Source organism: Lissotriton helveticus, chromosome 2_1 (genome assembly GCF_964261635.1).
Source record: "Lissotriton helveticus chromosome 2_1, aLisHel1.1, whole genome shotgun sequence".
In the NCBI taxonomy this organism is placed as follows: Eukaryota; Metazoa; Chordata; class Amphibia; order Caudata; family Salamandridae; genus Lissotriton; species Lissotriton helveticus.
The window spans coordinates 551,805,705-551,820,794 of record NC_136059.1 but is presented as its reverse complement, the minus strand read 5'-3'; the positions used below and the strand labels follow the sequence as shown (position 1 = coordinate 551,820,794).

Genomic DNA, 15,090 nt, shown 5'->3' with positions numbered 1-15,090 from the left:
TCTTAAATTGAATGGCACAGAAAAGGTGACTGAAATTCAGGTAGTGGAAGTACAGCAGGAAAACAAGAAGTTCAGGGTAACAGTAGATCCGGAAGAATGATGAAGCTTCCCGATACCTGCAGGAATAGGTTCCCCAACTCATGTTTTAAACTAAACTGTTCTTTATACGTACAAGAATTACCCTCCTGCAGTTAGTATGTAAATCAAGCTGGTTAACTAGGTTTCCGTTCGTTTTTTTTCTTTCATTTCCGTGTACATTGTGTTTTGTAGCATTGTTTTATTCTTACTTTTCTGTACAAGGAGAAGATGCGTTGTGTTTACTTTATTCTCATGGTCTCAAGGGGGTCATGATGTAGTATGGAATGTGTGGAGTCATTGTGCTGTTTACGTTTCTGTATTCTTGGACATGTAGGCCCAAACTCCGTTTATACTTGAAATAATCAAGTAAATATTTACCGGTTTCCTGACTCCTCAACTCAACAGCAAGCAACAATGCAGAAGGAAGACGGGAGGGAGGTGGGCGAGAAAGGCAAGCAAAAAATTGAAGGGTGGGAGGTATGGGAGAAGATACACAAGAGGGATCGGCCGAAGCAACAACGTGGGAGAGACAGTGCAACTGCAACAATGCGGGAGGGAGGAAACAACAATGACAGAGTAAATAATGATTACAGGCAAACAGCGAGGCATGTAACTAAAACAAAAAAGTACCTTTCGGATCAAAAGCAGTGGAAGGACACATTGGCACAAGGAAGCAGTACTTAGGTCAAGCTCCGGGGGAGGGACAAACACACAGAGAGGAAGTGAAGCCCGAATGCGCGGACTAAAGAGAAGCAAGGAAAAGAAAGTGACAGTGAAGCCAACCAATGGCAAGCAATGGGTGGGTTCTAAGTCACTAGTAAGCTAAAACAAATGTCTGGCTAGCTATAGCGCATGCGAAGTCTCAGGTGAAACCTAACAACGGCAAACATGCAGGAAGATTTGCCCCGTCAAAGAGAGAATCCCTGGCTAAAACTACACACTTTGTACAAATACACCAAGAACACTTCCATGAATACATTATGGGTCCATCTGACACAAATGTCAAAGGATGAGAACGAGAAAGATGCAAACTAACAATATGAAGAAAGATGAAAATAAACAGTAAGAAGGTGGTCTGCAGAAACAGCTGTAATTTTCATAGTGAGTACAAATATATGCTTGACAGTGTTCGATTTTATATAAGTTTGCTTTCCAAAAAAAGGTCTACATAGCAAAACAACAATGTATCACTACTCCAAATACATGTAACAAAATCTTCAGAGGCCAAACACTTCCCTAGCTTAAAGGAGAAGAACAGGAATGATAATGCTTAAAAGATGATCTAAAACAGAGAGCACCATTTGCAGCTGTGCCTCGAAAACTGCCATAACATAATGAAATCCACTACGGCAGCATGGATTCCCATGCACGGGTAGTATTTAAAAATGTTGTTATGCAATATTATTTTTTTTAATCAGGTGCAATGCCTATGCAAAAACATGCACTGGCAAAGCCAATAGGTTTTACGTTTGGGCTTCTTGGCTTGCCAATTGCTTTTGACTGTATGTACAGCGTCAGGATGCTGTGCGGTCCCATCATCAAAATAAGCATGCATTGGCAAAGCCAATAAGTCTCAGTTATCAACAAACGGTTACCACAGACAAACAAATCAAGGTTCGGGAAAGGGCGAAGAACAATCATTAATAACAATTCTCGCTTAACCGATCTACATTCATCAATCAACTTAATCCCATGTGGAGAGACCCCAAAATAATTTATTTGCATTTTTATTTCATTTTGCAAGACTTCTTTTTTAGAAAAAAATTCTTTTTTTCAATACTACATGAACTCTTTCATAAATATTATGCTTAAAACACATGCATTGATTTACAGACAATACTACCATAAATACAAAACCATGACAATAAAGTACATAATAATATGATACTATATCTCCCCACTCAATTACTATGTCTCACTCATATACCACTCCCGTGCACTTCATATACACAAGTCCTTCATATTCCCGAAACACAAATCTTTAACAAAGGAGGCCATTCTTTTTTAGCCTTCCACTGATGCGTCTTGACCTGGGTTTGTTCGAAAGATTGGTCAATGCAGGTTTCGGTGGAATGCAGGTACTTTCAACCACCCTCTTCAGGACCCAATACTCTTGAATTTCTTAATTAACCCAATACAACATGCATGGGAATTTCTAGGTCTTATATCATATAGACTACAGCTGTATAATTGATTTTTTTTTACATTGACACGCAATCGGATATGGTCCACTTGGGGTGAACATTAAATCACCACAAACGTTCCAACCCTCAAATCATTTGTTGCTTAGCTCCATTCAGTTAGCAGGGTGGAAACAGCAATTACACCCTTCTAGGAGCTAATCACACAGGTGTCCTCAGTGTCTGCAAAATACGGCTTGACCAGCCATATTTTGCAGACCTTGAGGTCTCCGGTCAAAGCTTCCACACGAAGAAAGGAGAATCCCTAAGGTTGTGTGTGTGTGATCAGATCAAAGAAGGGTGCAATTGCTGTTTGTGCCTTACTAAATGAATTAATCCAAGCATCAGATGATTTACAGTGAGTCCCACACGTTGGAACCATTAACTATTGTTGTGGGGATTCTGCACATACACAGAACTGTGCGCAGAAAAACAGGACCTCGGTGTGTAGGGGCTAATCCTTCCTACCCCTCAGTACCCAAAATCCCAAAACCATCTAGCTATAGTGTCTCATTAGTTCTCCTACATAATCATGAAGCTCCAAATGATTAGACAACCCAGAACACAACACTCCTGACTCTTTCAGGAATCGTGGTAGCAAGATGTACCCTTTCGCTCACTCACTCGTACTTGTCCACAATAAGAACAGACAGTCACTGTTATAGTTCAAATTATTCTTTTTTAACTATAATGCTCTATAATGCAGTATGAGTCACTTCCAGCAGCAAAACGCATAAACCCAAAACAGTTTGCATTGTCGCAAGTCCATAGTCTATAAAAGGGGATGTCATTGTATACTGACAGAGGATAAAGGACTATACGGCCCAACCACCATCCCCTTGGAAAGAAGATTTATTATATTAAGGAAGATATCTGGGCTTTGTCAGCAGACCCCATACCTTAGTGCCTAGATGGTGTTTTACATCATAGAAACAGCACAGCTCTTCTCCCTGGAAAGGTTCCTCTCCAACTGTGTGTTAAACCTACAGGCAACCCTGTAATATCAAAGCATGAGTTTCCAGCAGCCACAGCTGTGTAGCATGTTTTGTCTAAGTGCTAGGGACTGACCAAAACAGAACAACAAGGGGCATTGTTTATCGACCTTGCACTCGGTGTCCAGGCTAAATTCCAGGAACAGACAGAGAACGCAGAAAGTTCTCATGTGAAAGGCACAAACAGAGTCTTGCAAAATAAAGTCATGTAGTAGCATGTTCAAAAGCAGCATCATGGCAGCAGAGGTCATGCTAACTTAGCAATGTCGACAATGACCCAACGGCCATATGACCACCTCCCCTTGGTCAGGTCGTAGCATATATTTAATGAGGACCTTAGATTATGCAAAAAACAATGTAAATATCTGGAGAGGAAATTGAGACAAGATTACAGTTACAGTTTAGACACCAAAACTGCTTGCAAACTAGCACTGAAGAACTATTAATCAGAGGTGCATCAAGCGAAAAATGTTTTCTTCGAGAACAAGATTGCGGAAGCTGGTAATAAATACAAAGATCTTTAAAATTGTAAAACCATTTTGAATCTCGAGGTTATCTCTAGAGACTGCCAACCTTCAGCAGAATGGTGTGACCAACTGGATTTGTTTTTTCATGACAAAATGTCCACTATCCAAGCAAGTCTACTCGTGGATGCACACTCTGCAAGTATAGGTCTCCACACTTGTCAAGGGGAGGCCAAGCCTTGCTAATGTTAGTCTTATGTCCTTGGAGGATTCCTTGAAAGTGACCAAGATTTTGAAGTTAGGATCTCCTTCCGACCTGTGCCTTCCCATAATTTTGCCCAAAGTAGCCCAGGTCATTAATCCCATCATAAATAGAGTGTTGAACACCTCTTTACAATCTGACAAGATTCCTGCAAATTGGAAAGGTGCAAAAATCCTATCATTACTTAAAAAACCCACAGCAGATCCCAAACTTCAGGCTAATTATAGACCTATCTCCCTTCTTCCTGCTTTCCCAAAAATTTGGGGGGGGAAATTGCCAACTCGCAACTTTCACAATTTTGAGAGCAGACCAATCTCTTACACCCTAGCCAGTCAGGCTTTGCACCCCAACTTAGCACTAAAACTGCTTTGGAGTTCTAAATATCACGGTTTTCCTGTGTGCTACTTGCACCAAACTCTGGTGCAGTGCTACAAAGGGAGCATGAACTGTAAAGTTGTCTCACTAGCAGTAAACTTAGAATGCACTCATTTCCGCTATGTATGAAGGTGTGCGCTAGGTCACTTAAACCTCTCACAACACTGGCATGCTCAAGTGCATCAACGAGCCCGCTGCTATACAGCAGGTACACGTCTCTGACCTTTGAGCATTACATTCCAGAGCCAAAAAGAAAACAGGTTAAGCAAGCACTCTCTAGATTAATCGTAAATACACCATATGTTCATCATCATTTTTAAATTATGATATGCTTGAAAGAAACAGTTTTCATGGTGTATATTTGAGATTGATAAATAAGTACATAGTTCATTTAAGGAATGTAGAAAAGATTTTGTTTTCTCAAAATATGGATCCAAAAACTGATGTTAGTATTCCAAATCATTTATTTCATGAATTAAAAACAGGTATTATGTTTTCCAGCATACACCGCCGACACGTGTTTCGTCTTTTTAAAAGACTTTTTCAAGGCAAACGCTAATCATAATACTGGATCACGATAAGGCAGATCCTGTCTCGTAGTCCGTATATGAGAGAAATAGATGGTCACAGATAATATCTGCCACCTAAAATGGTAAGCCCAGAAGACGTGGTTGAAATCAACACGCTTGTTTTCATGAATTTTGATGTGGGGTATCAGGTGTAGACCGCCTTAATAGTCCGTAATGGCGAGAGTTGTCTTCAATAGTTCAACTTTCTTGCTTCGTGGAGGTTAAAACCTTCATGTATATGTGGTTAATCGACCCTGATAAGTCTACGGAAACGCGCCATCCGTACGGAGCCTCCACTGCTGCCAGTGACTGGCAGCAGTGGAGGCTCCGTACGGATGGCGCGTTTCTGTAGACTTATCAGGGTCGATTAACCACATATACAAGAAGGTTTTAACCTCCACGAAGCAAGTGACTGGCAGCAGTGAAGGCTCCGTACGGATGGCGCGTTTCCGTAGACTTATCAGGGTCGATTAACCACATATACATGAAGGTTTTAACCTCCACGAAGCAAGAAAGTTGAACTATTGAAGACAACTCTCGCCATTACGGACTATTAAGGCGGTCTACACCTGATACCCCACATCAAAATTCATGAAAACAAGCGTGTTGATTTCAACCACGTCTTCTGGGCTTACCATTTTAGGAGGCAGATATTATCTGTGACCATCTATTTCTCTCATATACGGACTACGAGACAGGATCTGCCTTATCGTGATCCAGTATTATGATTAGCGTTTGCCTTGAAAAACTCTTTTAAAAAGACGAAACACGTGTCGGCGGTGTATGCTGGAAAACATAATACCTGTTTTTAATTCATGAAATAAATGATTTGGAATACTCACATCAGTTTTTGGATCCATATTTTGAGAAAACAAAATCTTTTCTACATACCTTAAATGAACTATGTACTTATTTATCAATCTCAAATATACACCATGAAAACTGTTTCTTTCAAGCATATCATGATTTAAAAATGATGATGAACATATGGTGTATTTACGATTAATCTAGAGAGTGCTTGCTTAACCTGTTTTCTTTTTGGCTCTTGATATTAGCTTGAAATCCTTTTCTCACTATTTTTGACACCCGTGGTGGTGGGTGTGAATCAGGAAATCAGTGCACCTTGTTGGCTTTATACTAAGATCATTACATCAGTAATTTCACACGTTGAATTGTTTTCAGTTTGAGTTAAATTTGCTTTATGTGCGGACGCTCTCTCTTTAGAGAGACACTACCACCATATTTTGTACATAGCATTACATTCCACTTTACCCCGCAGAGGCCAACTCCACCTGCACGCCTTTCTGGGCACTAGGGCAGTCCTTTCCACCCTTACCACTCAAGCATCTACTTCACCACACAAACAGCTTTAGATGTAGCAACTTACCACAGACGACACAATCAGATCACATCTTCTGTCCTCATAGATCACGACATGCTCGTCCCACACAAAACATCTCCACGCAACCATGCACCTCGTGTAGATCCAGCTACCTTCTATACTAGCATGCTCCGCTTCGGGTGCTTCAAAAGTATCGAGAACTCTACAGTCGGCAGAAGCACGATCAATTCATACCATACACTTCCCCTAACACTTATTTAGACTCTAACCTGCACCTGCTTCATGAAAAAGCAACAACGCAAAGTAGTGAGCTATACAGATAACATAAACCTTGCATAGCGACATAACTTGATGTATGGTAAGTATCCTCATATGGCCACAGTTCAGTGCGCGACAGTACCATCACATAAGCCAAGGATGAGTTACGTTCAGTACAGCGGAGTTTAGGAAAGCCACATGCCCGGGGTGTGGCAGTGCAATCACACGCGTACAACGTTTTTTTTTTTAGTTACAGTTTGTCGGAGTCGGGTGTACTAGCGAACCTCCAAAGCATAGTTGCACTTAAAGCCTGATCTGGGTAGAACTGTCGTTTGATGGTGCCCTTACCTGGGCACTTATGGGTCATTTTAGTCCTTCCTTGGGACAAGTGGCAGCATGGACGAGCTTCCACGATTTGGGGATGGTGGGGGTGTGGGGGAGTACGAACGTTTTAGGAATACATCTGCCCGCGATTGGCTGCGGTGATACCCTGTGGTGATGCTGTACTACGACATGCCTGCAGAACAAGAGGGTCCAGGCCGTGATCCCTCAGCCCTGAGTGACTCAGCTTCTTAGTGTGGGGATGGCAAAGAGCTTTAATCGCAAAATAGCCATGCACTCACCTTTTTACTACACCGGTCTTGATCTTAATTTGCCTGACGCGCGGGTCTGCCATTTCTATGTGGAATGAAGGTTTGAAGAAGCGGACCGTACTGCAGTGAAGCTAAATGAGTGCTCAAAACGTGGAATATCGAAAGTTCCTCAACGCGCACCAGCGTCTGAGCATGGGCGTGGCAGCGTCACTAGAGTTGCCACCTTAAAGCCAGGCCGTTCTCATTACAAGGAATGAGCAGAGAACGATCGGTCTGCCTGACACTAACATGGCTTCCGCGTCAACGCCGTTCCGTCGATGTGCGTGAACTACTGTTTAAGCCTTCAATGGTTCGCCATATGCTGGGAGGAGCAAAACATGTTTGGCAGGAGCTGACTGAACTTGCTCTATCCAATGATTATACTCTCGGGTAACTCGGTCAAGGACGGCGGTTGGCTGTTAATTAGCCTTTTGCAGATATTTTTTTATGCTTATTTGTTCCTTCTAATAAAACGCTGGTCAGTACAATTTTTAGACAGACAGGTCGGTGGAGAAGAAAGTACAGGTGCTTCCAGAAAGATAAGGATTGTCTAAAACAATTGTGCCCAGAAATATTATATGCTAGAACCTTGTATAGGAACATGGAGCGTGGGATTAGCCTGCATTCTGCGTTCCAAGTGACTAGGGAGCGTGCAGTCAAGTCAATCAATCAAGGGACACTTTAAAGCGCACGGCTACCTCCTGTGAGGTATCGGACGCTAACGAAGCAGACCACAGAGATTTACTTCTCGAGAATATTACCCTTACTTAAAGAGACAGGTTTTGAGTGCCTGTCTAAAATGTTGCTCAGAGTTCAGCATGAGTAAGTGGTGAGGTAGGGTCAGGCCGGTTCTGGTGGCTCATTGAACTAATTCATCCACTGCAGGAGTTTGTGTTCAACCTCATGGTCACAAGTTCAAATCCTGGTGGGTCCATTCAGCCTTTCAGCAATTTGAGGTCGATAAAATGAGTTGGGTAACAATGTGCAGTTTTTATTTCAGCGCCAACATGCCCCGTGGCTGGGGTGAACATGCACTTTACACAGTGGTAGAAGTGGGCGGGAACGGAAGGGCACGGCGTGCCCCTACTTCTAAAAATAATTTCAGTCCGTTCCCCTACTTCTTACTTTCAAAAAAGCATCCCGGGACGGCAAGAATAGTCCGACTTAAAAAACGATAACTTTTTTCATTAGATTCCAGGTGCGGCTCGAACTACTCTGTGAACTCCAGAGGCTGCAGCAGCCCCTCCCTGAGCTCTCACAGGCTGTGGGAGGCCCATTGTCAGTCCGATTGAGGCTGATTACCCCCTTTCGAATGACAATGCACCCGCCCCCTGCCTATAGCATATCAAGTGCCAGTGAGATTGGAGTTGGTGATTACAGAGGAGCTTTCCTCAGACAGAGTACGTGGGGAACTTGACACCATGTGTAATTTGTTAATGTTGTACACAGAGTGAATTGGGCAGGAGCAGTGATCGGACAGAAGAGGCGACAGGAAAGGAGAGGTACTAGGGCAGGAGAGGTGACCGGGCAGGAGAAGTAACGGATAGGAGAAGTGATGGGGTAGGAGAGTTGACGTGTCAGGAGCAGTGACGGGACAGGAGAGGTGACCGGAAAGGAGAGGTGATAGGGGCAGGAGAAGTGATGGGGCAGGAGAAGTGACAGGGCAGGAGCGATGATTTAGGCATAGGCAGGAGCGGTAACCGACAGGAGCAGTGAACGGATAGGTGCAGTGAACAGATAAGAGCAGTGAACGGGGCAGGAGAAGTGATGGGACAGGAGCGGTGATCGGGCAGGAGTGCTGACCGGACAGGAGCAGTGAACGGGCAGGAGCAGTGAACGGGCAGGAGCGGTGACGGGGCAGGAAAAGTGTTGGGGTAGGAAATGTGACGAGGCAGGAAAAGTGACGGGTCAGGAGCAGTGACGGGGCAGGAGAGGCAACAGGAAAGGGGAGGTGACTGGGCAGGAGAGGTAACTGGACAGGAGAGGTGACCAGGCAGGAGAAGTGATGGGGCAGGAGAAGTGACAGGGCAGGAGAGATGATGGGGCAGGAGAGGTGACGGGGCAGGAGAGGTGACGGGGCAGGAGAGGTGACGGGGCAGGGGAGGTGACGGGGCAGGAGAGGTGACGGGGCAGGAGAAATGATGAAGCAGTAGAAGTAATGGGGCAGGAGCGGTGATTAGGCATGAGCAGGAGTGGTAACCGGGCAGGAGCAGTGAACGGGGCAGGAGCAGTGAACGGGGCAGGAGCAGTGAATGGGGCAGGATCAGTGAACGGGGCAGAAGTGACGGGACAGGAGAAGTGAAGGGACAGGAGAAGTGAAGGGACAGGAGAAGTGACGGGACAGGAGAAGTGACGGGACAGGAGAAGGAGAAGTGACGGGACAGGAGAAGTGATGGGACAGGAGAAGTGACTGGGACAGGAGAAGTGAAAGGGACAGGAGAAGTGACGGGGAAGGAGAGGCAAGTTCAAGTTCAGAATTTGTATAGCGCACTACTCACCCAGAGGGTCTCAAGGCGCTTGAGGGAGGAGGGGGTAGTTCTTTACTTATCGAATATCCAAGTTTTAAGTTGCTTTCTGAAGGAGAGGTGGTTCTGTGTAAGGCGGAGGTGGGTGGGGAGAGAAATCCAGGTTTTGGCCGCTAAGTAGGAGAAGGATCCCCATGGTGGATTTGTTGATGCGCGGAATAGCGGCTAGGGCCTGATTGGACGAACGGAGTTGGCGGGTGGGGGTGTAAAAGGACAGGCGCGTGTTAAGGCATTTGGGACCTAGGTCGTAAAGGGCTTTGTGTGCATGGGTGAGGAGTCGGAACGTTATCCTCTTGTTGACGGGGAGCCAGTGGAGGTCTTTCAGGTGACCGGAGATGTGAGCTTGGCGGGGGATGTCAAGTATGAGTCTGGCTGAGGCGTTTTGGATGCGTTGGAGTTTTTTCTGTAGTTTGGCTGTGGTTCCTGCGTAAAGGGTGTTTCCTTAATCCAGTCGGCTTGTGACCAGTGCGTATGTGACCGTTTTTCCTGTTTCGGTGGGGATCCAACGGAATATTTTTTTGAGCATGCGTAGGATGTTGAAGCATGATGAGGAAACAGCGTTGACTTGTCTGGTCATCGAGAGGGAGGAGTCCAGGATGAAGCCCAGGTTGCGGGCGTGGTCCGTTGGTTTGGGTGCGTTTCCCAGGGCAGGTGGCCACCATGAGTCGTCCCATGCAGAGGGGGATGATCCTAAGATGAGGACTTCCGTTTTGTCCGAGTTCAGTTTTAAACGGCTGTTCTTCATCCACTCGGCCACTTCTTTCATCCCGTCATGTAAGTTGGTTTTGGCGGAGTTTGGGTCTTTGGTGAGGGAGAGGATCAGCTGGGTGTCGTCTGCGTAGGAGATGATGTTGAGGTTGTGTTGGCGCGCGATCAATGCGAGGGGACTCATGTATACGTTGAAGAGGGTGGGACTGAGTGATGATCCTTGTGGTATGCCGCAGATGACTTCGGTGGGCACCGATCTGAAAGGGGGGAGGCGGACTCTCTGGGTTCTTCCGGCGAGGAACGAGATGATCCAGTCCAATGCTTTTCCTTGTATTCCGACGTTGTTGAGGCGTTGTATGAGGATGCTATGACAGACCGTGTCAAAGGCTGCGGAGAGGTCAAGTAGGATGAGGGCGACTGTTTCTCCGTTGTCCAGTAGTGTTCGAATGTCGTCAGTTGCTGCGATGAGGGCGGTCTCGGTGCTGTGTTTGGCTCGGAAGCCAGACTGTGAAGGGTCGAGGGATTTGTTGGATTCGAGGAAGGTGGCAAGCTGACTGTTGACGGCTTTCTCAATGACTTTGGCAGGGAATGGGAGGAGTGAGATGGGGCGGTAGTTCTTAAGTTCAGTGGGGTCTGCTGTGGGTTTCTTCAGAAGGGCGCTGAGTTCGGCATGTTTCCAGCTTTCCGGGAAGGTGGCGGAGTTGAGGGAGCAGTTGATGACGTCTCGGAGATGGGGTGCGATGATGGAGTCTGCTTTGTTGAAGATGTGGTGGGCACATGGGTCGGTTGGCGATCCTGAGTGGATGGAGTTCATCAGGTGGATGGTGTCTTCAGTGGTGATTGGGTTCCAGGCGTAAAGGTTGTTAGAGGGGGGATTTGGTTCGGGGGTGGGTGGGGTGGACTGGTCACCGGACTTGTTTTCAAAGCTGTTATGTATGTCGGCGATTTTGTTGTGGAAGAAAGAGGCTAGGGAGTCGCAGAGGTCTTGGGATGGGGTGATGTCGTTGGTGCCGGCGGTGGGGTTAGTAAATTCTTTGACGATGTTGAATAGTTCCTTGCTGTTGTGGGCGTTGTTGTCAAGTCGATCCTTGAATGCAGATTTCTTGGTGGATCGGATTAGTTGGTGGTGTTTGCGGGTGGCGTTCTTGAAGGTGGTCAGGTTGTCAGTGGTTGGGTTTTTTCCCCAGGCTTTCGCGAGGGTACGACAGAACTTCTTGGATGTCTTAAGGTCATCGTTGAACCAGGGGGCTCTTTTGCTACTTTGCTTGATTAGATGGTTTTTCAAGGGTGCTAGTTCGTCGGCGCTGTGGGTGATCCATTGTGTGAGGTTGGTGGCAGCTTGGTTTTGGTCCGATGTTTTGGCAGGAGGGTTTTTGTGAAGCGAGGTAAAGAGCTGGTCGGTGGTAATTTTGTTCCAGTTTCTTCGAGGGATTGGTTGAGGGAGGTTGTGGGTCGTGGTCTTTTTGTAGTTGAAGTGGATGCAGCTGTGGTCCGTCCAGTGGAGAGCTGTGGTGTGGTTGAAGGAGATGTGCTTGCTGGAGGTGAAGATTGGGTCGAGCGTGTGTCCGGCGTAGTGGGTGGGGGTATCAACAAGTTGTTTTAGTCCGAGGTTGGCCAAGTTGTCCAGGAGGGTGGTGGTGTTGCTGTCGTTTTTCTTTTCCAGGTGGAAGTTGAGGTCTCCCAGTAGGATGTAGTCCTCAGAGGGGAGGGCGTGTGGGCTGATGAAGTCAGTGATGTCTTCGCTGAATCGAGTGCGGGGTCCTGGTGGTCTGTAGATGAGGGTGCCTCTGAGTGTGGTTTTGGGGTCGGTGTGGATCTGGAAGTGAAGGTGTTCGGCGGCTGCGAGGTTATCGTCTGAGCTGGTCGTGATGCGGATGGAGTACTTGTGTACGATGGCGATGCCTCCTCCTGTTTGGATGGTGCGGTCTTTTCGGATGATCTTGTAGCCGTCCGGTATGGCTATGGCGATGTCGGGAGCTGATGAGACGTTCATCCAGGTTTCTGTAAGGAAGGCGACGTCCGGCGAAGTGGTGTCGAGTAGGTTCCAAAGTTCAATGGCGTGTCTGTGGACCGAGCGGGTGTTGAGTAGGATGCACTTCAGGTGGTTAGTGTTTGAGCTCTGTTTGGAGTTTGTAGATTTGGTGTGGGTCCTGATGCAGTCGAACTTGCAGGAGTGGCAGGTGAAGGGTCCATGGGTGTGTCCTGGTGCGGCTTGGTAGCAGTCTGGGAGACGGCCGGGGTTGAGTGCTGAGAGGGATGCGGCATCGTACGTTATGCGGGTGGAGTGGGATTTGCGAGGACCAGGGGTCTGGCGCTGGGCGCGGTCCAGGCGCGGACGGGCATAGACGGGCTTACCTTTGGCACGCCTTCGGCGCGCATAGGGCGCGTCCGCTGAGCGTGAACGCTGCGCGCGAAGGCATCTGTCATATGAGGATAGTGGAGGGGGGAGGGGCGAGGGAGGAGCAGCTGGGAGGCGGGAGCGGGGTGGAGAGCCGGGCAGGGAGGCACAACAACAACAACAAAATGGCTGTAAGCCAAAAGCGAAACAGGATTGGGGCACCAAGTAAATAAATGCGAAGAAAATGGCAGAGGCTCCGGCACAATCAGGCGCAAATGAGTCACACAGGCAGCACAGCACAACTGAAACAATCGCGAAAGCGCACCTTGGCAATACAGCGCTACGATACAAACAGAGTGAGCAAACAGGCAACAGTAGATGAGAGAGTACACTTGTAGTATAGCGCTACAATATAATTCAACAGAGCAATCAGGCAATAATGGTTCAGAGAGCACACTTGCAGTATAGCGCTACGATATCCAGCGGCAGGCAGAGCAGGGAGCAGCGTGGGGAGCGACCGCTTCTGATGAGATCAGGACGGTCACCATGGCAACAGGGCAGGAGAGGCAACAGGGCAGGAGAAGTGACAGGGCAGGAGAAGTGACCGGGCAGTAGAAGTGACCGGGCAGGTGACGTGACGGGCATGAGTGGTGACGGGGCAGGAGTGGTGACGGGGCAGAAGCAGTGATTAGGCATGAGCAGGAGCAGTGACCGGGCAGGAGCGGTGAACGGACAGGAGCGGTGAACGGACAGGAGTGGTGAACGGGGCAGGAGCGGTGAACGGGGCAGGAGCGGTGAACGGGGCAGGAGCGGTGAACAGGGCAGGAGCGGTGAACAGGGCAGGAGCGGTGAACAGGGCAGGAGCGGTGAACAGGGCAGGAGCGGTGAACAGGGCAGGAGCAGTGAACAGGGCAGGAGCAGTGAACAGAGTAGGAGAAGTGACGGGCTAGGAGAAGGGAGGAGGCAGGGGAATTGATGAAGCAGGAGTGTTGATCGAGCATGAGCAGGAGTACTGACTGGACAGGAGCAGTGAAAGGGCAGGAGCAGGCGTTTCCCAGGGCGACTTGAAGGGTAGGGGGCCAGTTTAGTTTGGGGGGACCGGTTTTGTAGAAGTGCAGGAGTTTTAAAAACACTGCAAAGTTCTTTGTATATTCAGCAGGTTTTGGTCAACAATACAAGTGCCAAGATAACTTTGATCAATGTACCTGCTGGAGAGAGATGGGAGCAAGTTTTGTCTAGTGGCTGTTTTACTCATCTAAGGTAGTGCAGAGCAGTAATATGCCTGCTGCAAAGAAAATGTACCATGCATATCAAAGAGCAATATGTTATGTGCATAGTTCAGTGGGTACTGATTTGTGTTCACTTCCTGAACGAAAGGACACTTGAATACATATGGCCTGGCAGTTCGGGCTGGACTGCTCCTATTGGGCGCAGAATCTAGACTGATTTGCATATGGCTGGGTCCAAACTGGAATGGCATGGTGAGCAAAAAACGATGGATTTAAGCCCAGATCTCTGAACTGGGGTGAATGTATGACATTGTTCTTCATTCTGTCCATCAATTGTTCTTTTTTGCATTTGTCACCCGAGTGGGACAGGTATGCTCAGACATGAGTCCCGTGCTCTCCATGCCACTGGAATCAAGCTATTCTGGCTGATGAGGGGTGAAAGCCCGAAACCGGTCCTAGGATTCTTGTTCCCAGTCCAGGGTGGACCTGGCCTGGCAGTTCGGGCTGGACTGTTCCTATTGGGTGCAGGATCAAGACTGATTTGCATATGGCTGGGTCCAAACTGGAATGGTATGGCGAGCAAAGAAACCGTGAATTTAGGCCCAGATCTCTGTACTGGGGTGAACCTATGATATTGTTCTGCATTCTGTCCACCAGTTGTTCTTTTTGCTATATTATGATTGAGCAGCTAGCTGGCTGACATGAATATGAAAGAGCCTTTGTGGGTTTCCGTGAGTCTAGATTCTCCTGAAGAGTTCCTTTCTCTTTTGAGCCCTGCTTAACACATTTGTACAGGAGGAACCCTGTATTCATGACCTCAATGTTTGAGACAAAAAATAATCATGGATTTCTGAACAATGAGAGTAAAAGCATTAATGTAACATGTTGTTCCTGCTTATATTTCACACGCTTTACATACACCTGTATTCCCTATTAGTGTTTGCTATTTCCTGAATTAAACCTCAAATAAATATGTTTAGCCATTGTTTTAATTAAATAACGTTATAAGCTGTAACTGGTCAGTGAAATACTAAACGTACAAAAAATTGGTATGTTTTGCTATTTCTAGCCACACCCCTGACTCCGCCCACTGATTCAATAATCGGTTATTCCCGCCCCCTGATTCTCCACCCACAGT

The 15,090-nt window shown here is 47.1% G+C and overlaps 1 protein-coding gene across 1 annotated transcript in view; it reads right to left on the bottom strand.

Moving 5' to 3' along the window:
* TBCA (tubulin folding cofactor A) overlaps positions 1–7,298 on the bottom strand; it is a 354,401-nt gene extending 347,103 nt beyond the window's left edge. Inside the window, exon 1 of the mRNA XM_078675218.1 lies at positions 7,144–7,298. Within this exon, the coding sequence (XP_078531344.1) occupies positions 7,144–7,196 (53 nt within the window). The 5' untranslated portion in view covers positions 7,197–7,298. The remainder of the gene's footprint in view (positions 1–7,143) is intronic.
* Positions 7,299–15,090: the final 7,792 nt, after the last annotated feature.